We start from the raw sequence: 23,792 nt of genomic DNA, 5'->3' as shown, positions 1-23,792 counted from the left end.
GTTTAATTTGTACTTTTGAATACTTGAGCATTTTTTTTAAAGCAAATACTCCAGTACTTTACTTTCACTTGTAGATGTAACATTTGACTAGGAGTATACTACAGTCATGAAGGGCTTTCTGAAGACGGCAGGCTGGCTCTTCAAACTCAACCCCAATAAAACAACTATTGGAAGACACAGAGATTGTGATTTATGTCTTCACGTGAGTGCCATTGAAAATATCCTGTTTTCATCTCTTGTTTGCCAGTATTTTCTGCAATATTATTGAAACAAAAATAAACTAGACTCAATGTCATCAATTCTGCAATGTATAATTGTAGGCCTAGACATTACTACCAGGTTCTCAAAGCAGGGTCCAGAGATCCTTGGGGGGGTTCTAGCAAAATTAGTTTTAGCAGCAAAATACTTTAGCCACTTTAAAGGCCCATTCCCACTGGGCCAGATAACAGATATCTGGAGATATTTCTCCAGATATTTTTCCATGCAAAGTGGATGGTAGATACAGATAAACTAGACCAGGTCAACCTGGTTGTGCCAGACCCTGGTTCTGCCAACCCCCTGTCTGTCATCATCATTTATGGCATGTCATCATCATGTCATCATCATATATACCCTTTATATAGAAAAGGGACAGACCGACATTTGCTTATGTAGGCCTACCCATTTCATGGGTCTGGCAAAAATATATTTGCCACAGATAAAAGTATCTGTGGCAAATATCTGTGGTAGACTTATTTTTTATCTGTATCTACCATCCACTTTGCATGGAAAAATATCTGGAGAAATATCTCCAGATATCTGTTATCTGGCCCAGTGGGAATGGGCCTTAACTCTATATACATCGGCTATTTGAAAATACCCTTGACATGAAAAGTCTGAGAACCACCACTGGTCTGTATATCAGGATACTGTATGCAGTATCTGTGTTACTATGAGGATTCCAAAACAATATGTGCAGTAAATCATTGTCCATTGCTTGCACGCTGCTGTGTTTGCTGACAGAACGGAGGGGTGGAGGAGTGTCACGCCCTTATCACATGGAGCGCATCAGAGCACCGCTTCATTCTGAGCGACTTGAACTCGGCTCACGGCACCTACGTGAACGACTGTCGTATCCACAATGCAGCGGTGCATCTCTCCCCTGGGGACAAACTGCACTTTGGATATGGAGGTTCCACCTATCAGTTAGACGTAGATAGTTCATCATTGGTAGGTATGCATGCCATAATTACAGCAGGGAAACAAAATAGCAGATCTCATCATTGTAAATCATTTTGCATCATATGAGTCACCATGCTGCATCATATGATGCAAAATGCATCATCATTCATGCTGAAATACAAAGATATCTCAAAACACAGATTGAACACAAAAAATAACTCAGGATCGTGTTGATCTTGTCCAAAACAACAATAAAATAAGATCTGATTGTCCCAGAGGTGAACTTGCCCTTTAATAAGCAATTTGGATGGCGAATTGGCAGCCTTAGATTATGTAGCAGAATTCTCAACTGAGGAGACACTGGAGTTTATACAGGAAACCCGCAACAGAATGGCTGCATTCCAACAAAAACTATGTGTATATAATGAACAGATTATTATACATTTGTCTCTGCTCTTCTTATCCAACACCAGCTTCAGTTGTATCAGCGTTCGCTCAAATGTATAGGTAAAGGGATACATTTACTGCCTCAGTGGGAAATGTACACATTTACTTGTAAAAGTATAGATCTTCAGTTTCACTACATTTACAATACATCACATGCATATTGAATGTGAATAGACAATATTACAATATTTCTACTTTTTTTTCTCCTCACTGTCTATGCAGCAGCTACCCTGTCCTCCCGGGTCGAGCAAACAAGGCAGTCACATCTCCTTGGAGTTAATTGAAGACCTCCCCCTTGACTTCCCTAACTCCTTCCCCTCCCAGCTGTCTCTTCTACCCAGTCAGCCTCTACCTCCACAAGCCTGGGGGGAGGACAGGGGAGCTGTGGCACCCAGACCCCCCAGTAGGGCACGCCCTGCCAGCGCAGGAGCCAGGAGAAATGGAAGTGTAACCATACCTATACCTAAACGTAAGCATCTCTACAACAATATCTAGTACAGGGGTGGGCAACATTGATGATGGCGAGGGCCACTATATTTCCACCTTCACTCCAGAGGGCCACATAGCATATTGCTACGTCCTACTTTGTCATTCTAGTATCTCATACAAAAGTCTGCGATGCGTTTTGAGCTTGTAGATCGGCTATTTTTTGCTTCTTTTGAATTGGAATCCTGTATAATTCTTTGCTATTTTTGAATTGGAATCCTGAAATGTAACATTTTGATTTAATTTCAAACATGTTTAATTATATACTCAAGTTAACTTTATGAACTTGAATACAAATGCATTGGACATAAAAAAAAGGAATTAAAGCAGGTCATGTATGGAATTGTAACAGCTGAAATCAATAATACATCAGTATTCCAGTATTAACCTGAGGGCCGCATTAAGTGAAGGTGGGGGCCGCATGTGGCCCCTGGGCCGCCAGTTGCCCATGTATGATCTAGTATAACCATTTTAACATTAGACAGACACACACGCACACACACACAAGCACACAAGAACACACACACACACACACACACACACAGATGCACATTTATACGTAGATAGATTATAAGCTTTGAATTATTATTCTAATCTTGTGTTCTAGGAAGTTGGACAGGAAACACAAGAGCTGCTACTGCACCTGAAAGTTTTCAAAACATGGAACACATCTTTCAGAAGAAGGTCACGACTTCGTCATTTTTGTGAACTATCAACCATTCTGTGGAGTTTGCTTCCAAATTGGATTTTGATGATTGACAGCAAAACAACAATATGTATTACCTTTCTATAGGATAGCAAGTAGGATAGTAACATTGTTTTCTCTCTCAACAGTAAACAGGCAACATAAAGTTTGAGTTATAGAGGGTACATGCACATTTCTAAAGTGACAATAAGTACTTTTAATACCTCTAAAATGACAAATTAAACATTGGTCAAAATGCCAAATATTAGAGGCAGAATACGAGGCGTTATGAGCATGTAGATCTGCTATTTTCACAATAGAACCAACCGTGTTATACAAAATGTAATTCCTCAACTCTTAGTGCTTGTCAGGGTGGGGGGTCCCCAGTTAAAATATGATTATTTTGGGAGTCATGGCCTGAAAAGGTTGAGAACCACTGCAGTTGATGACTAGCTGAGCCCGTTGATTTAAACAGGAGGAGAGGCTCTTACGGATGGAGGGCCAACTGCGTTGTCTGGCTGTGTTTAAGAGTGAGTGCCTGAGGAAGGACAGGGTGATTGCTGGGCTCCAGGACGAGCTGGCCACCCTGGCACAGCGTCTGAGTCAGAGCCAGACCACCACCGCTGCCATGCCCGAGGTCAGACGCAGGCTACGCTGCCTGGAGAGGGACATCAGTGACAAGAAGGAGCAGATCCTCATCCTCCAAGACCAGGTAAGAGATGACATGACGCAATATGACATGAGATGAGATGAGATAAAGCTTTCTTTAAGGAAATAGGAAATAGGAAATAGTAAAATATTCGACAGGACTGGCCAAACTGTAAAATATTAAGTAAGCAAGAGGCGAACATTGTGAAAATAGCCGTTCTACATGCTCACAGCATGTAGATCTGCTATCGAATATTCGAATATTTGGTGAATGCCCTAGCACTGACAACCAACAATAGGATATATAGGATAGTATATACAGCACGAATAGGCTTATCAACATAGAGTAAATATATAAAATAAAAATCGATAAAGGTTTATTTGACCAAAATCATCATTTTACAAATCTGTCAAACTATTTTTGCTGAAGAGATTTGGTGTAGGGGGGAAAAAGGGAATGACCAAGTATAGAGTGCTGTCAATGAAGTATATAGGATAAAATATGGAGGATACTTTACGGTATATCTGAGCAGCTTTTAGAGAAACAATTTTTTTTTCTTCTTTTCAGATGGTGGATCTCAAGAGGAGCTCCAGTGACATGGCCCAGCTGTCTGTGAAGGAGAGGGACTTGAAGATAGAGAAACTAAAGAAGAGCAACGCCACAATGTCAGGTTCTCTGCCTCTACACTCTCTCATTTCTCTCTTGTGTTACGTTTATTGTTAGGGTGTTTCTATTTGTCCACTTTAACTTTTACAAATAGATTGTTATACAACCTGGTTTTACCTGCTTGGTCTATTCTTCCGGCGGCATAGCCAGGGGCATCAAAATCAGATCAGACAGACAGACAGGCAGGCAGGCTGGGAGGGAGGATGGGTGGGAGGCAGTCATCTTTAATAGGGCTTCTAAATCTAAATAATACGAAAGTACAAATGTTACTACTAACTAGACTAAACAACAACGCACACATCTAACTTATAAGCAACCACATTTGATTGATAAATCTTTTTAATTAACTATGAAAAGAACATTTACTTTACCAAAACTTTATGAACAACCAAACAAATACACAATATGTAGCATATACTAGTAAGACGCCTCAGGGAAACGGGCGAGGTGCGCCATGTCTTGGCCATTTGGCCAGTGACGTATATCGGACCAGTTATGGAGACCCCTGGTACCCATATATGGAGTCCATGTGCTGTATATGGAGATATGCTGTGAGAGCCCAAACATGCTTACTCAGTTATTCGTTATGTGAAGGTCCTATGACTTCTATGACATCATACTACATACAATCCCTTTTATGCCCATACATGGAGATCCCTATCTGTAGAACCAGCCACACAGATATGGGCTGTCTTGGCCATACAGTATATGCCATATGGATTCTGTTAGTGTGGTGTGGCCGATGTGGCCTCCATATCTGGGCATTCCCATATGAAGTCCTGTTAGATATGGGCCTAATATTGATGACATCAGGGAACACCATATATTGGCATAAAAGGGATTCTGTTAGTGTGGTTTGATTGATTGATTGAAGACTTTATTAGAAGTTTGCATAGGAAAAGGTACAGTTTCATGACGGTACAGTTCACTGGTACAAGGTCTACTAAAAGGAGATCCATGAAAAGACTAAGCTTATTTCCACTGGAAACCATTGAAGTATCTCATATAACATTGAATGACAGACAAATAGAACACAGTACTATGCAGTAGATATGTAAAGAAAAAGAAAAAAGAAAACAGTAAGTCTAAACAAACAGTATATACAAAGAAGGGGCAGGGGAGGGTAGGGTTGGGCTAGGTTAGTTTTTTTACCAGTTGCGAACGGCTGCTGCCTGTAAGTGGTTTTTCAGGGCAATTTTAAAGGATGCTAGTGATCCACACTCCTTTATGACCTTCGGTAAGGCTTTCCACATTTTGGTGGTATAGCAGAAAAAAGAGTTTGACCCTTTGTTGGTTTTGACTCTGGGTTGAAAGTGATCTGTGGCGCTGCCTCTGGTGTTGTAATTATGGACATCCTTAATGTTTATAAAGTATTTTGACAGGTACTTGGGTATCATAGTGGTGTAGTGTATCTTGTACACCAGGCCCATTGCAAGTTGCTGTACTCTGTCATCTACTCTGAGCCACCCCACTCTTAACTGGTGAGTAGCGGTGAGGTGAGTCTGATAGGGAAGGTTAAGTAGGACCCTAATTAGTTTATTTTGGGCTGTTTGAAGTTTAGTTTTCAGGGCTTGTGGGGCGTCACGATACCATACGTGGACTCCGTAGTCAAAGAGGGGCTGGATTATTGCACCAGCTATGGTCTTCAGTGTGTTGAAATTGACCATTGGGGCGATCCTCTGTAGGAAACGAGTTTGTTGGTTGATTTTATTTATTACTTTAGAAGTCATCTTTTCACTGGAAAGATTAGCTTCAAGGATACATCCTAAGTAAGAGATTTCGTTTTTTCGTGTTATGACCTTGTCACCCACTTTGATTGTGAAGTTATCGACTTTTTTGAGGTTATGATTTGATCCAAAGAGGATGGACTCAGTTTTTCCCAGGTGAATTGATAATTTGTTGTCATTAAGCCATGTGCAGATCTTACTTAGTTCAGAGTTAAGTGTCTTTTCAACCTGCAAGTGGTCCTTGCCCAAGACTAGGAGAGCCGAGTCATCCGCGAACAGGAACAGGTTGCAGTCACAAGCAGATGCCATGTCGTTCACGTATATTAGGAACAACAGAGGTCCCAGTATGCTACCTTGAGGAACACCACAGCTTACTGGGAGGGGGGGGGACAGGGTACCGTTAATCTCCACCACCTGTTCCCTCCCCACCAGGTAAGATTGCATCCAACTCACTGCTGCACTGTCAAGACCGATGGCTTTTAGTTTCTCAATCAGAATAGAATGATTTACGGTGTCAAATGCCTTCTGGAGGTCCATCATGACCATGCCGCTATATTTGCCTCATCCGCTTCGCGTTTGATTTGGTCAGTCAAATAGAGAAGGCATGTGTCAGTGGAATGAGATTTTCTGAATCCAGATTGAAACTCGTAAATCAGATTATTCTCATCGAGATATCTTGCTATCTGTTCGTAGACTATTTTCTCCATGACTTTGGATATGGAGCTAAGAATGGAAACGGGACGGTAGTTTCCAGGGTCTAGTTTGCTACCTTTTTTATGCAGGGGGGTTACTTTTGCTAGTTTGAAGTCCTGTGGGACATGACCCTGTTCGATGGAAAGGTTAATTATGTGGGTAATGATCGGAGCAATGGTGGCGGCTGAATCTCTGAGAAATCTAGCTGGAATTTTATCAAGGCCAGTGGCCTTGTGTTGAGGTAGGGCGCTCAGTTTTTTAAACACTTCATCAGTTGTCACTGTGGCAAGTTTAAAGCTGTCTTTTCTGACGCCCAGTTTATTGTAGAATTTCTTAACAAATTTTACACCATACCGCCCAGATGGGGCGACCAGTCTTTCGACCAATGATGATGTCAGGTTTCCCTGACATCACAGTCAGAATGGCAAACCCATAGACCGTAAAAAAGTCTACACGTCCAGACGTGTATATGTCCAGACAGAGTCAGCATGTGCCGTTTCACATACTAAACCGCGACCTTCGGTCGCAAAAATAGTATCTAACCACTTTAACCAGAAAAAAGCAAATAGGGATGCACCGATATGGAAATTCTTGGCCAATACTGATGTTTAAAATAACAATTTAGCCGATAACCAATACTCATACCGATATTTGTTTATATATTTATTTCCCCCTTTTGTGCTAGGGAAACAAATAGATCCAAATACTGTAACTGTCCAGAATCTACAGCTCCATGGGCTGCAGATAACGCAAAATGTATGCTTATCAACAACAATAAATTTTGGTTAATGCCATTGGTTGATGTCAGCTCTATTTGCCGAAAACTGCAAATATCATCCGCAACCGAATTGTTCTAACAATAAGACTCTGTTGTTGGTAGGCCTAGTATCCAGCCTACAGAGGGATCTATCTGCCAGAGAGACAGAGTCTGTGGACCTGGCTTCCCAGGTGGACAAACTCCACCAAGAGATCACTCACAAGGACATTCAGCTTGGAGCTAATGCCACAAAGGTAGATAGAATAGAATAGAACAAATGTGTCCCACATCATGGGGTGAACTAGCATACAACATTACACTGTCAAATTATCAGTGTTCATTTATGAGTGCACAAATGGAACCAAAAACTTTGTAGACTTAAATATAAGGCCTCTGGCCTCTGCTTATGCTTATCTCAGTGAGGTGTCCAATATCTCACTGACAATGTCTCATGTCACGATCAACCATAGAGCTGATATGCTGATTTTAAGATTCAAGTACATTACATTTGATCCTCTCTCTCTCTTTAGTTAATTCAAATGAGGGGAAAGCATCGGGAGGAGCTGCTCAGCTGTGAAAATACAGTGGCGATGCTTAAGAAGGTGGGATTCCACCATGTTTTCCGTGCGTGCGTGCTTGTGTCGCTTTCCCTCTCACTTCCATAATTGCTGTCTTTCTGAGTTCTCTCATACTGTAAGTGCATGATGAAATATATTCCTTAACAAAGCCGTGGTTCAAATCCGACTCGAGGCCCTTTGCTGCATGTCCTCCCTTTTTCCTGTCTCTCATTGTCACTTTCGGAAATAAAAAAGAAAAGCTGAAAAAATTATAATAAACAAAAACAATCTTGTATGTAGAGCATTGAGCAATTGAACGACACTCTGCGCCAGAAAGAGAGATGTTTACACCAGCAAGTAACTGAGGTGGACTCTCTGAAAAGTGAATTTGAGCAAAATGTCAAGGTAAGTAGGATATTTAAAGATGACATAAATTATGTATATTGAAATGCAAATGATGCAATTATTAAATCTCAATAGAACACACATACAGCACTGTGTAACATCCATTTTAGTAGTCTTTTTGGCAACACTTCCTGTAGCTCCGTTCTTTGTTAGAACTGCACTTCCCAGAATTCAGTTCACAACAAAAACATGGACATACATTCTGTATGTCCAGGGTTCTAGTGCCAAGGTTATTTTGTAACGCAGCAACAACACTCTCAGAAACACTATGTAAAAAAAAACATAAATAAATCAATACGTTTCAGTTATAATTCCAATGTCTGCTTCATTTTAGTGTGTTTAGAGAAGTTGCCTAAAACACATTTTAAATGGTTATTGTGAAAAATGTACATGTGAAACATTAGGATATATAAAATATGTTATTGAAAAAGTTACACAGTATGACTTTAATGTCGGTTATAATCTGACCACTGACTAATTTTAGAACATTATCACTCACGTGATAGGAACAAGAGGCTCTGTTATCTGGAGCTGAGACAGAGAGGGAAGCAGAACAACAGAGAAGCCAAGCTCAGCTGGAACAACTGGAGGCAAGGGTAAGGACCTTTGGTAGAAATCCTGTAGTCAAGCTAGAGCTATATGTTTTATTACTGTGTATGTTTTCCCTTCAACCAAATGCCTATGCCTCATTCATTGTACATTTACTTTCTTTCCTCCCTGCCCTTATTATGATATGTTGATGTCGATACTGTTGAAGGTTTCTTCTTTTTTTTCCTCATTCTTATCTTATGTTGGTTTTTCTTTTCAGTATTACTATTGTCATTGTTAGCACAGAGCGTTGTGGACCTTTTACCTGTATGAGTAATGACAAAAACCTTCTTGATTCAAGCTAGAGCCATAAAGTGGTTCCCAACCTTTTTTTCTGCTGATCTGCAAGCTCACAACATATCGCATTGTGACAGGTTGGGAGCTTGTAGATCGTCTATTTTTGAAAATGTTTGATTTTAGTTTTTGAACAACGTTAATATGCTCCACAATGTTACATGTCCGAATTGCCGTGAAAGGCCTAAGATTGGCCAAGAAGACATGCCAACCTTTTCACATTGACCTATTATAGCGCCACCAGGATGCCTGACCTGGCGGTTCTAGTCTGTATCTTATTCTTATGTTATCTAATAAAGAAGACATGCCTTAAATGAAACAAACTGTTTTTGCACAACTCAAATCTCTCTCTCTCTCTGTTCACAGATTGAATATTTCCGCAGCCAGTTGGTCAGCCACACAAATCCCTGTGACACAGCAAACCCCTCCTCCCACAATTCCTTGTCAGACCAGCAGGTCAGTGTGTATTTCAGGGGCGTAGGGAGCGGTAGGCGAACGAGGCGACCGCCTACCAACTGAGAAATGATCTGGCAAAAAAAAAAAATCTCCCAAAAAAAAAAAAAAAAAAAAAGTCTCTTATTTCCATTGTGTAAAGGCCTGACTGGGCAGTAGGCCTACAGTGTGGAGAGGACCATAGGCCTATAGAATGTTGCTCAACCAGTTCCATTCATTGACTAGTAGGCGGCCTGGCCATTGAGAAAGTGTTACCCTTTTAGAGATGTAAATTTGGGCTGCCGGGCTATTTAACTCAAGTCGCAACAACAGAGACAATAACACACTGAACAAAGTCCATTCTGCTTTCCTCCTACCTGTAGGATATCCTCTGTTCCAAATGAATAAAGTCCTTAATGTAGTAGGTAAACAGCTTCCAAACACAATATGTGATCATTGTGTTGTTTAAATCCAGCACTGCTGGATTAAGAATTGATGTCTTGTTGTCTCTCCAGCTGTAGCATATTACAACTCGTTAAGCAAGCCTCTTCCATAATGTAAGGCCCATTCCCACTGGGCCAGATAACAGATAAAAAATATATCTATAATATCTACCACAGATAAAAGTACCTGTGGCAAATATCTGTGCATGGTAGATATTTTTTTTTTATCTGTATCTACCATCCACTTTGAATGGAAAAATATCTAAAGAAAGAGATTTTTTTTATCTGTTATCTGGCCCAGTGGGAATGGGCCTTAAATAAAAAATAAAATTTATTTCATTAAAGGAGTAGTTCACTCTCAAAATTATCGATATTTTCAAGCTCAAGCCCCGCCGCATGTTGTTGTGAGCCATGTATTTTAAGGGACACATTATGTTTACTTTGAACTAATTTAGCTAGTGTTGTAATCACAAGTTGAAATAGGCCTATGTCACTATTTGGGAGCAATGTTCGCCTTGTTTGTAATGCTCCATACTGTGCTTTTTGAAAATAACTAGCCCTTACACTGAATATACTGGAATAGGGGGGGGGGGGGGGGCTGGCATTTCGCCTACCAAAATTTAATTCCTGGCTACGCCCCTGGTGTATTTGGCATGTGTTGCACAAGGCTTTAGAGTGCAACAGTAACCAAACTAATCGACGTAATAGATAATAATAAATATTCTCTAATTTGATAAAATAATCAATTAACGATCAATCCCTATTTTAGCATGTCATCACGATGCTTGTAGATGTCCTATTTTCACCAATTGGTGGTTGTTGGTTAATCGATTTGTTGACCAAAAAAGCGCAATTAATCGAAGAAGTAATAGATAGATTCGATAGTTGCAGCACTACAAGGCTTTAGGGAACATTTTCACATCATCATGAGTCATTGTTCTTTACAGGTTTTGGAGCAGATATCCCAGCAACTCCATGAAAAGGAGAAGCACAAGTCCAAGATTGAGGAGTTGGAAGACAGGCTGAAACAGACTTCAGAGGAGAAGGACAGTCTGGACAAGGAAATGGAGAAACTAAAACAGAGTCTGGATGCCTGTGGGGTACGTTTTGAGTCAATTTAACTCTGGGAGTTATCTGTGCTCATCATGTAAAATGAACGCTGAATGTTACCATGTACTGTACGTCTTATGTATAAAAATCACTTCTGCAGTTCCCATACACAACATGGATCATAATGGAAAACACCACTGATTTAGAAAGTCCTGAAGACAGAAAAAGAAATTAATGTATTGAACATCTCCATCATATTCTTAAAGTACAGTACTAGAGTCAAGCAATTCCCTCCTTCAATATCTCCATTCTCTTTTCAGAGCCAAATCCAGGAGGACTCGTGTTCGCTCAGTGTCCTAGAGGTGCTGATCGGCTCTCTACGAGAAGAGTGTTTCTCCCCTGCTCTATCGTGGATTCAGGCCCCAGTTGTGTGCATCCTGACAGCTCATCTGTCCCTGATGCAGACAGCCAGAGAGGCCCTGGAAGCAGCTGGCATGAAGGTCTCAGACAGCCCTGAAGGTGACCTAGTGTTGTCTTTGATTTAGTTTTAGTCATAGTCTTTTGAATAACATTTAACTTAGTTCTAGTTATGTTTTAGTCATCTGAAAAGTTTAAGATTTAGTCTAGTTTTAGTCGACTAAATCTCCAATTGATTTTGTCGTCCGAAAAATATTTTGTCAGGCCTCGATGACCTTGTAATGACAGTTTTTACCGAAAATAACCGATCTACAAGTTCACAACGCATCGCAGCGCGATTATGATCGTTGGTCTGCTATGATCTGCTATTTTCAGAGTTCAACACCCGAGCGCAACCAAACATAAAATGACTTAGCTTTTAGTTCTACTGGTCCCTCCCTAACATTTTAGTGTAGTTTTTATTCATTGATCAAATTGTCAATATATTTAGTCTTGTCATCATAGCTTAGTTTTTATTTAGTTTTGTTTTTATCTTAAGTGAAAAAAGGTCGCAGTTTTTCTTTTCATCATAGTTTTAGTCAACAAAATCAACACTGATATGCTGCCAGTGTGTGCTTTTTTTAAAAATATATATTGCGGCCAACTATGTGTTTATTTTAGAATCAAGAAGAATCACAAAGGTTTATTTGTCACTACAGGTACCACAAGTGAAATGCAAGCATGTGAGGTCCTCAAAACAAAATGGCTGTGCCACAACAACTTATAATGACAGTAATAAAAACATAAAAGAAATAGAAATCGATAAGATTGAGCCTTCAACAAGAATCCCCGTCAGCATAACATACTAATGGCAGGCATATAAATGTGCAATAAGGCAAAGCCATTTTCTGCAGAAAACACTTTGTGTATACTTCTAACTCAGCAGTACTCACAGAAGTACTCACTTCAACATAATAAATATGCAAAATACCTTGTATCTAATGTTTATACTATATACTTTATCAGCAAGACATGATTTGTCTTGCCTGGTTAAATAATAAAGGTTAAATAAAATAATAACAATTATAGACATCCGGCCAGACAAGAAGGTTACAAGTGGCTGTGGTTGAAGTTGTGGTTGATGTCGTTGTTGTTTCTCTGTGCTACAGGAATCTTGCACAGTATCAAAACCTTGGGTCAAGAACAACATGGAAATAAAGAGGAGCTTCAACATTTGAAGGTACATTTTTATTTATTCAAATGTATTTATGTGTCGTGTGTGTGTCTTAACTGGTCATTCAGTTAAGAGGACATTCTTTAGAGGTTTCATTGTGTTGAAAGGGTTCTACGTTGTGTCTTTGCAGTCAGAGCTAGAAGAGCTCAGAGGAAGTGAGAGTCTGATCAGAGAACAGAGGGAGGAGCTCAACTCTACCAGAGAAGAGCTAGAGAGGCAGAAACAGCAGGTTAGATCAGTGGTTCTCAACCTTTTCAGGCCGCGACCCCCAAAATGATCCTATTTTAACTGGGTACCCCCCACCCTGACGAGCACTAAGAGTTGAGGTATTACATTTTGTATAACACGGTTCTGTTGTGAAAATAGCAGATCTACATGCTCACAACGCCTCGCGTTACGAGGTGTTGTGAGCATGTAGATCGGCTATTTTCAAAATTTCTGCCTCTAATATTTGACAATTTGGCCAATGTTTAATTTGTCATTTTAGAGAGGTCCTTAAATTGTCACTTTAGAAATGTGCATATACCCTCTATACACTTAAGTTGAGTGAGAAAGCAATATTGCACATTAAGTTAATCATCTGGGGACCCCCAAAATAATTTGGGGACCCCCATGGGGGTCCCGACCCACAGGTTGAGAACCACTGGGTTCGATCACACACGCACGCACACACGCACGCACGCACGCACGCACGCACGCACTCACTCACGCACTCACTCACTCACTCACTCACTCACTCACTCACTCACTCACTCACTCACTCACTCACACAGAAAGAAATACAATGACATTAAATGTAATGTATGCCATGTTCCGTTGTGCAACGGTGATCAGCTTTTACAGCCATATGACAAAGTATAAACCAGTTGTACTTTCTAGATGAACAGAGACCAGCAGGTAGAGGATAGCAGGCAGAGGGAGTTGGAGGAGCTGAGAGGACAACTGGACGCTCTTAAACTTAACGATAATCAGGTTGGCCTCATTTTACATTTACAATTTACTAAATACCGTTACTGGCAGCAGCTAACATGCAGTGGTGCAATAAAAGCATGTCTAATGTCTGGTTGGGCCTGACTGATTTAAGCTTAGAAGTTGAGAAATTAATGACCCGTGGATGACGTCAATATGACAAAATTCTATTATGTATGAAAGTTTAAGCAACCGCCTTCAAAAGCACATCCGAATGCTTATTGTTTCCTCCATTTCCCAGAATCCTCTGCAGCAGGGTGATGAGGCCGACAGAGGAGCTGAGGAGCTCAAGGAGGAGAGGAGGAGGGAGGAGCAGAGCTACAGGGTGCAGGAGGACGAGTACAGGGAGCAGGTGAGCACTAAGTACATTTTAGTCCGGCTGCCAACAGCACTTTTTTGACTTAAGTATGACATTTCGTATATAGTTTATTTGTATTTATTTTTTATTTTTTGGCCTAAAATGTTGTCTATATATACATTCATGAAACCACCTGCTGACCACCTGTCAACAGGTGGTTTCAGCAATTTTTAATAGGGGGTAAAAGTTTGGGCCCATTCACTTACCATAAAGGGAAAGAAAAATACCCCAACAAATCTGATTTAAGTAGGTCAAACTAAGTAATCTGAATCCATTGCAAGCATTTATTTTGTATGAAAAACCTTCCTTGGGCTAAAAACGCCCCCCACAAAATTGTGAAAAGTGGTGACTCATCACTAAACCATAGTGTCGTGGGGCTGGTTTTAGCCCAAGGAATGTTTTTCATGCCAAACAAATGCTTGCAATGGATTCAGAATAATTAAAAAACCCTAGTTTGACCCCTCACATGCTACTTAAAGCAGATTTGTATGTGGTATTTTTTTCCTTTATAGTATAGTAAGTGATGGGCCCCAAACTTTTACCCCCTATAAAAGAAATTGCTCAATGCTGCAGCAGTTTCTTTATTGCTATTTACAGTAACACTTCTAGCCCCCATAAGTCACATCCAACCATGAAAGGTTGTGTTGTATCTTGGGAATGGGCTTATTCTGTGTAAAATGACATATTTAGCCACTTGTATGCATGCCCCAGCCACTGAAATAAGAATGAAGTAAATGAAATAATTTTAACACTCATCTTTTATATTCTTTAATTACAATCTAAAATATGAACCCTTGTTGTAAAAAACTAAAGTTGTCCTTTAAGTACAATTTCGAGGTACTTTTAGTTTTACTTTACTAAAAGTATGTCCCATTTTCAATAGTTTATAATCCTACTCCACTAAATCTCAGAGTCAAATATTGTATTTTTTACTCCACTACAATTTGATTAGTAATTATTGTTACTATAGTTACCTTGTAGATTTGTATTACTTTTACAAAATCGTTACCACTTCAGCCTTATATATTATACATACATACATATATATATTTGGAGCTGTGTGGAACACAAGCTCCCTATACGTGGCCGTGTGTGTAGGTATGTTTGTAGGTATGTTTGTGGGTGGGTGGGTCTGTATGTAGCCTGTATGTAGTACCCTGGGTGACCAGAGAGGTGCTGTTGAGTCTAGCCTGCCCTGAGCATCAACTGCAATACACACACACACACACACACACACACACACACACACACACACACACACACACACACACACACACACAGCTCCACTTCGAACAGAGGTTCGATTTTTTTTTATACATTTGAAAACTTGTGAAATGGGATATTCTGCATAACAAGATTTCATATTTTAGATTGTAATTAAAGGATATAAAAGATGAGTGTTAAGATTATTTCATTTACTTCTTTCTATTGTTTTAGAGATTCTTATTTCAGTGGTTGGGGGCATGCATACAAGTGGCTAAATATGTCATTTTACACAGAAAAAGCCCATTCCCAAGATACAACGCAACCTTTCATGGTTGGATGTAGTGTTACTGTAAATAGCAATAAAGAAATTGCTGGCTTATTGTGTCTAAAAAGACATATTTATGCCCCCATGCGTACGCATGCCCCACATTTTAGCACGGTAAACGCGATAAAACAATAGAACAAAGCAAATGAAAAAAATGTTAACACTCACTTTTTCTTTTCTCTAATTACAATCTAAAATATGAACCCTTGTTGTAAAAAAACAAAGTTGTCCTTTAAGTAAAACATGAGTACTTCTCCCACCTCTGCAGGTGAGGCAGCACGCTCACACCATCGTAGCCCTGGAGCAGAGCTGGGAGCTGGCCCAGCATAGAGCCCAGCGCCTGGAGAGGGAGAGAGACGCACTGAGGGCACAGCTCACAGGTGAGCGGGAAGCGGCTGATAGGGCTCGGCAAATAACACACCAAGACCAAACGCCTTCTTTAAAAAATATATATATATATCCCTCGATTTTGTAACCCATTTTCTTTCACCCATTGCCAATTGTCTATGTAATCCTGGGCTCTGCACTCCCTCAGCCGTGCCTGGGGAGACAACGGACTGACCTCATGCTTCCTTCCATGTGTGAGGAGTCCAAGTTGCTCTTTTTTCACCTGACAGTGGGGATTTCCCCGGTTTGGACATAGCACGTGGAAGGAACACGTTATTCCAACCGGTTCCTTTCCCCTCCGTCAGGCGCCCAGGCTGGCTAGGGGGAGGCACCATGAGACCATACAGGATGACTGCATGTTTTTGTGAGGGTACCTACCCAGGCGACACGAGGAGAACATGCAAACTCCACACAGAATTACTTTATCACCAAATACTTGTATTAACTTGTCACAATTAGCCCAACGCTTACATAAACACAACACAATTTAATCATGCACGTGCAAGCGTGTAGACTTGATGCCAAATAGCGAGATAGATTATCTTAATATACGTACGTAAGTAAGTAATTAGCCTTGGGAACCAGGCAGGAGACTATCTCCTGTTTCTGTAGCATGAGGCAGCTTCATGTACAGTACACCATCATCTTATAAAAATAATTAAGTTCACTTTTCTTACTGTATATACACTTTAATCAATTTAATAATATGTACTGTACAGTAACACAAGATATCTGTTATGTACAAACATACAGTACACGAGGATGATATGCTTCATCTGATCTATTAGCACTGTAATACTACAGTAGCCTACAGTATATCAATGGTTCTCAACCTGTGGGTCGGGACCCCCGGGGTCCCTAAATTATTTTGGGGGACCCCAGATGTTTAGCTAAATGTTAACATTGTTTCTCTCTCAACAGTAAACAGACCTAAGTCTATAGGGTATCTAAGGACTTGTTAATACCTCTAAAATGACAAATTAAACATTGGCCAAATTGTCAAATATTAGAGGCAGACATTGTGAAAGCATGTAGATCTGCTATTTTCACAATAGAACTGTGTTATACAAAATGTTATGCCTCAACTCTTAGTTCAGGCCGGGGGGGGTGCCCTGTTAAATGAAGATTAATGTGGGGGTCGCGGCCTAAAAAGGTTGAGAACCACTGGCCTATATCAAGAAGGGCATGTTGATTACAGAACACTGCAAACTAGACCCCCGTTGAAGAACTAGATCCTTGAATGGGCTAACAGTGAGTATATATTGGGCATATATTAGTTTCATCATGATCCAAGGAATCAAGGAAAACAAAATGTATTGCAGACCTACAGTTCAGGAGTTATAGGCCAGAACTTGAAGCAGCCTGTTATAGCGCCACCATGAGGAGAAACATTTTTGTGTGTGGTGGGGGGTGGCAAAGCTCCCTACATAGAACGTAGTCCCATCCAGTCATTTTGTCTGTCTGAGAGAAAATAAATCTCTGAAAGACATTTGATTTATGCATTCACACAACAGCACAAAATAGCTGACCTACGAGCTCACAACGTTGTGAGCTTGTTTAAATATCTATGGATATCCATGGATCTATCCATGGATACTTTATTTTGAAAACCTTTGTTCTTGAAGAAAAAATGAATAATACTTACTTAGTTACTTTAACAAAATCCAAGTTTTGTTATCTGTATTTTCTTTTTTTGTATTTAATGTTAAGCCTGCTGTGACCATCTCTTATGGTTGGTTGCACTGGTACAAGGTCAACAAAAAGGATACGCTCCGCCCGGAAAGCACATGGCCAGATAAAATAAAAAAATAAAAAACATTTGTGGTATTTAATAGAAAGGTCAGGGGGAGTTAAGGTTGGGTAAGGTGAGGTAAGGTCCGGGCTGTGAGCTTGTATTTTTTAGCAAATGCCCAAATGTGGTTCAAGTGTTTAAGTGGTTATAAACATGCCTCATGCAACGGTGTCCCCGTAGCTGCAGAAAAGCATCAGCCTGTGCACAGTGTGAGTCCAGCTGACACAACATCAAGACCTGAGGAAGTGGCAGCCCTGGAGCTCACTGTTTCATCACTAAGGTAAGAAGCAGTGATGAGTGCTTGGCGCTCAGCGTCAAGAGTTGGTTTGGGGGAGAGTCCCAGTGACATACTATGCAAAGTCACATACCCCACACACATGCATCACATTACATTACAGTTGTATTTATGTATGTACTACAGAGCAATCGTACTTGTACTTGTACATAATGGCCGGAGGATGTACTAAGTACTACATGAAGCCACCTCATGTACAGACACAGGAGATAGGCTGCTGAACTCTGGCCCACTTGGCTTGGCAAGGCTGCTTACTGTATCTTATCATGTTTTAAGACCAGATTTGTTTCGAAAACAAGCATTGCCCAATCACACACACACACAAACACACACACACGCACGCACGCACGCACGCATGCACGCGCACACACACACACACACACACACACACACACACACACACACACACACACACACACACACACACAAACACACAAATGTGCATACATTGCAACGGTGTGCAAAGACACATTATTCAAATGTTTGTTTTTTTCGCTTCCCTCTGACCCTCAACACCGCTCCCCCCCCTTCTCTCCAATTCTCTGTCTTCTGCACTCCTCTGTGCACCCCCCCCCCCCTCTCTTTCTCTCCCCTATCCCTCCCCCGTCCCACTGCCTCCCCATGCAGGTCAAGTTTGGCCGAGGTTCAGCAGGAGGCCCATGACCAGGGTCACATCATCACTACGCTGAGTGGTCAACTGGCTACAGCCACTGCCAGGATCACAGACATGACAGGTACCAGCCACTGGTGGACAGTAACTACACTACACAAGTACATGTACTTGTGTACTGTACATAAGTTAACTAAATATTTATAGGTTTATAGTATCTGTAGGCTACTTTACTTGAGTATCTGGATTTTTTTGGATACTTGTGACTTTCACTTCACTACATTTCTAAGACAAATATTGTACTTTTGACCTCACTTACACTTAAACCCCATTTCAAATAAAGTGAAATGTGATGCGTTGTGAGCTTGTAGAATTTTTGGGGAAAGTGAATAATGCAAGTATAAATTTGACAGAGTAACTCTCACTTGTAGTAGAGTAATATTTCGGCAGGAGTATCTATACTTTGATTCAAGTATTGAGGTTGAGCACTTTGACCACCACTGATAATTGCAAACGTTGGCATGCAATGTCCCCAGGAGAGTTGAGCGAGCAGCAGAAGCTGGAGTTGGAGCGTCACAGGACTGTGGTGGTCGACCAGAAGACGCAGCTGAGCGCCCTGACGCAGCGCTTGGCTCTGATGTCACAGCTGGTGCAGCAGAGAGAGCAGGAGACCATGGCGGCACGGGAAGAGCTACAGTAAGATGGACTCGAGCGTGCGTGCAAAGAATTATTAAAAATAACTGAAAAAATTGAGTAGTATGAGTCACCAGAAAAAATAATGGATGTTTTTAAGGGTTATGGTTAAAATGGAGTTTGAAGTTACAATGTGTATGGGGAGAAGCCCTGGAGGAGGAGGGCCTGGTAACATTTACATCAAATATCTAAATATTGAATCAAGCAAATTAAAAACTGTTCAGGGGTGTTCATAAAAGCCTGATTAGACATGTGACATCTGACCTTAAATGGATTTTATTGTGTGGCGCTCTCCTAGGCAGTGCCGGGTGGAGTTAGAGAGTAGGAACAGTACTGATGAGGAGAAGAATGGCCAGCACCATGGACAGACCCAGACAGAACAGACATCTGCTGTATCACTATCACCGCCACAATGCCACAAGGTATATACATTATATACACCTAACATACAGTACTGTACATGCCAGCTTATTACCAGGTATTGCATGGTACCAGCTCAACTCGATGCAACTCTACTCGCTTTGGGTACCAGGTACTTAATTTTGCCCCTTTCATCGTAACTGGTTGTCATTGCAACGTCCAATACTCTGCGTAGGAGAGCGTGAAAGAACAATGGTGGTTTATCTGGAAACCATTTATTTCACCTGAACAGCTCAAAAAAGAATAATAATAATAATAATGTAACTCCACTGCGTCATGTGAAGCTTGGCCAATCAAATCCGGATGCTATGATTACCATCCAAAAGCCAATTTCAATATAAGACTAGAGAGGTTCAATTCTGGGAAATTGCGAGTGTGGTTTCCGTTTTTGCATGTGGACATACGTTACCGGGTTTATGGAGTAACATTAAGCCAATGAGGAAGCAGCAAAAACTGCTTCAAGCCAATGATGAAGCTGCATAAAGGTGACGTCACAAGAATGCTGGTTCCTCATTGGTTAAATGTTACTCCATAAACTCGGACCGAGAACAATAGTGTGTTGCCCTTCAGGCAACCACACTAATTATGCTATGCTTCTGCATTATTATTGAAAATATGTGCACATGGACACTTCCACACCCACCACTAACATACATACACATACAAACACAGAGTTGCAATTATATTACTATAAAACATAAAATGTTATATATATTTTTTGATTAACCTTGCTTCACCTCCTTGCTCACCAGGTGGCACATGTCTCTACTTCAGGGAAGCTAGCCAGTGGCTCAAAGTGCAGGGGCCACCGCCATCTAGAGTACATCCAGCACCAGAAGGAAGCGTTGGCTGAGACCAGGCTCAGAATCAAGACACTGGAGCGGACATCAGCTCTGAGTAAATCAGGCCAAAGGCCAATGTCTCTTAAAGACTATTCATAGATTTGACCACTTAAGCCCTTTTTACTTTGTTGTCCGACGAAGAGCAAAAGTATATACAATCTACATGCTCAAAATGCATAATAACATACTGCTGCTGGACATTATGCCATGTAAGGGTGAGCATTCTCTTTCACTTTTACAACAACATTTAAAAATACATTAAAAAAAAGAAAATAGTTTTACCCTAACTAGAAAATGCACTTATTTTCTTTTGGAATTTGTGTTGGCTCTCAATAAGGAAGGACATCAGCTAAAACTTGATTAAGCTGATATTCTGTTGAAATGTTAGTGTTTCAGCCAGCAGGTGGAGCCAGCAGTACAAATTTGTTGTGAGATGGGTCAACTCAGAAGAGAGCTTTTGTGTATGTACATTGGCAAACAAATGCCTCTAATTCAGCCAAAATCAATCAACTACAGTGCCATATTTCCTAGAAAATACTATCGTGTGGCATTACGTCCAGTGGCTACATGGGCTGTGCCATCTGCTCGCTCCTCTGGATCCGCCGTTTGAGCTTTTGCCCCAATGAGGAGACAGAGAAACTCAATAATATAGATGATGTGCAATGCATCACACATTCCAGTCTGCTGCAGCTTGACGTATCTGCTGCTTTAATGTTTCTAATTGAATTCATTCATCAGTGCAATGACAGGCCTGCAATAGGGTCTGCTTGAATTGGATTTTTTGTTTTGTTTTGTGTTGTTTTTCTACTTATCATCTGTTATTGCTGTTATCTTTTGGATTCACTTATTTTGGACTCATCATCATCACTTGCATGTTGATTTACATTACACTACAGTCAGTGTTTCATTCATAATGTTAGTTACTCCTCTGTATTCAGCTACCCTCAACGGGAGTGTACAAATAGGACCAAATGGACCCATGTACAAATGGTTATAGATTTTGATGACACATTGCACAAACATAGCAGCTTCAAGTGAGCACAGCTTTGAGCGTGTTAAGGCCAGTGTACGCTACACTACACAGTGTCCACCACAAATCCTTGACAGGCAGCAAAACAAGCTATGCTGTAATTAATTCTCCTTGCTCCTTCAGGCTGTCTCAGAGTGCATTGTTATCAAAGGTCCATTTGTACCGGAGCTAACAAATATCAAGGAGCAAGGACTTTAAAGACAAATATATTCACACCTGAAGTGGAATTGTCTCTATAATAACTATAATAATATTATGGCTATTGTATTGTCAGGCAGAGTCCTGCAAAAGTCGACTATAGTGTGTCCCCCCGATGTCTGTCATCATGGGTCCACCTCAGCACAGTGCTGAGTGATCATTGCAATAATCACAAGCCCATAACTAGGTTTTGAGGCGTAATTACCGCTCTTAAGCAATTTTCAGTGAGTGTGGGTGGCAGCGTTTTATGTTAATGTCATGTTAATGTCCACGGTGAATTGCCCTCTGGTACATTGGGAAACAGTTGGCAAACTGGTTCGGCACAGTGTTTGTTCTATATGCCATAAGTGTCAAGACATTTGCTTCACCTACATGCTCTCTGACATTCAGGAAGTGTATGCGTTGTTGCAGAATATGTTTATCAAGATTGATTCATTTTCCCTATACCTTTAGTTTAATCCTGCATCCTTTACTGCTGAAAGTCCAACACTTATTTCAGTTCACTTTGTTTTTCAGGTACACTTAAATCCATGAAATGGCTGCTGATTTTATCTGAATACTGGTGTACATAAGTTACCCCAGGTGCAATTGATGGTCATTTGGATTTTGGACACAAGGATATAAGGAAATAACTTATACTCTACCCAGAATGAGTGGACTTCTCTACAACTGTCTGCTAGTATAAATTCACACGGTTTTATGAAACCTCATCAACAAAACAGACGGTTTTGTGAACAAATGAATGTATAATGATTTATTGATCACATTTTTGTTGTCCATAATACAACATCAAGATCGATGTAATTGTAAAGGAACAAAAAATGAATTGCGAATTAAATTGTATTTGCGTAAGGTATGTCCCACTGTACTTTTTGCGAATGATTCATTCGATGTCTTTGCACAAAGCATTCTGAACAGACATTCCTCCCCTTCCCTCATAAGTGTTGAGCCCCCACCTCTCTCTCTCTCTCTCTCTCTCTCTGACAGTCTCTCTCCATATATGGCAATGCTCAGGTAGAGGGGTGTCCATGTGAGGGGTGGCCCCTCCCTCACAGATGTGGATCACAGAGAAGAAAGAGAACAGCAACATCACAGCTGAGCCTCACTGTACCCCCTCCACCCACCCGCATGCACGCACGCACGCACATACACACACACACACACACACACACACACAACACACACACACACACACACACACACAATAAACACCCCTAGTTATGAGTCAGGCCTGCAGAATACAGAGTCACCAGATCAACACTATACACATTAACTCTTGTCTCAACCCGTTTCTTGATATCCTTTTTGTTTGCGCAAAACTACAATGCGGACAACTTTATCTAGACGAGCCAGTTGGAAAGGACCATGGGAGATATTTATTTGAATTTATGTTGTTAAATTGTTTCTAATATAGGCCTATTCCACTTCTTTGTTCCTATGTTCAAATAGTAGTTAAACTGATTTTTCAAGGACCCATTGCCATTGGGGTCCCTGAACCACACTTTGAGAACCACTTTGTTATACAATAATGTTATTACTTTTTTATTTTAATCTAATAGCCTAGTATAATTTCCTATAATAAATAGCCTATAATCTGGGGCAGCAGTGTGTGTGTGTGTGTGTGTGTGTGTGTGTGTGTGTGTCTGACAGAGCCTGCAGCTAATGAAAACTAGAAATATTATAGTTACATGCCAGGAAGGCATGCTTTGCATGGCACAGCCCCTATAAAGCTACAGCCCAGAGCACTACTGTAAATTATGTGTGTAATTCAAAGTGACAGCAGCTTTTGCATTGTTGATGAGGAAAGAAAAGAACCTCCGTTGCAGGTGCATGATGATGTGCTACGCAATCGTTATCCTAACAGACATGTGTCTCATCGTGTGGAAATAACTGTCAGCATAAGTACAGTAGTAGTAGTAGTAGCAGCAGCGTGTGACGTTGTACAAAGCACTGTCCTTTACGTCCCTTTTAAAAGGCGTGGTGACTCGCTACGTAGC

General features: G+C 40.7%; 1 protein-coding gene across 1 annotated transcript; it reads left to right on the top strand.

The window, feature by feature from the left end:
• Window positions 1-106: 106 nt before the first annotated feature.
• Window positions 107-20,666, top strand: fhad1 (forkhead-associated (FHA) phosphopeptide binding domain 1; the record flags this gene model as incomplete). The annotated part of the gene is made up of 17 exons (XM_080732787.1): window positions 107-202; window positions 1,003-1,209; window positions 1,831-2,055; window positions 3,255-3,491; window positions 3,996-4,098; window positions 7,395-7,525; window positions 11,361-11,559; window positions 12,606-12,676; window positions 12,801-12,899; window positions 13,550-13,642; window positions 13,881-13,991; window positions 15,797-15,908; window positions 17,888-17,987; window positions 18,630-18,736; window positions 19,149-19,308; window positions 19,604-19,727; window positions 20,478-20,666. The coding sequence occupies 17 exons, from the start codon at window positions 107-109 to the stop codon at window positions 20,664-20,666; spliced, it is 2,364 nt and encodes a 787-aa protein (XP_080588913.1).
• Between the last annotated feature and the right edge of the window lie 3,126 nt (window positions 20,667-23,792).

Source organism: Nannobrachium achirus (assembly GCF_963921795.1).
Source record: "Nannobrachium achirus genome assembly, chromosome: 9".
Taxonomy (NCBI): Eukaryota; Metazoa; Chordata; class Actinopteri; order Myctophiformes; family Myctophidae; genus Nannobrachium; species Nannobrachium achirus.
This window is presented reverse-complemented; position numbering and strand designations above follow the sequence as displayed.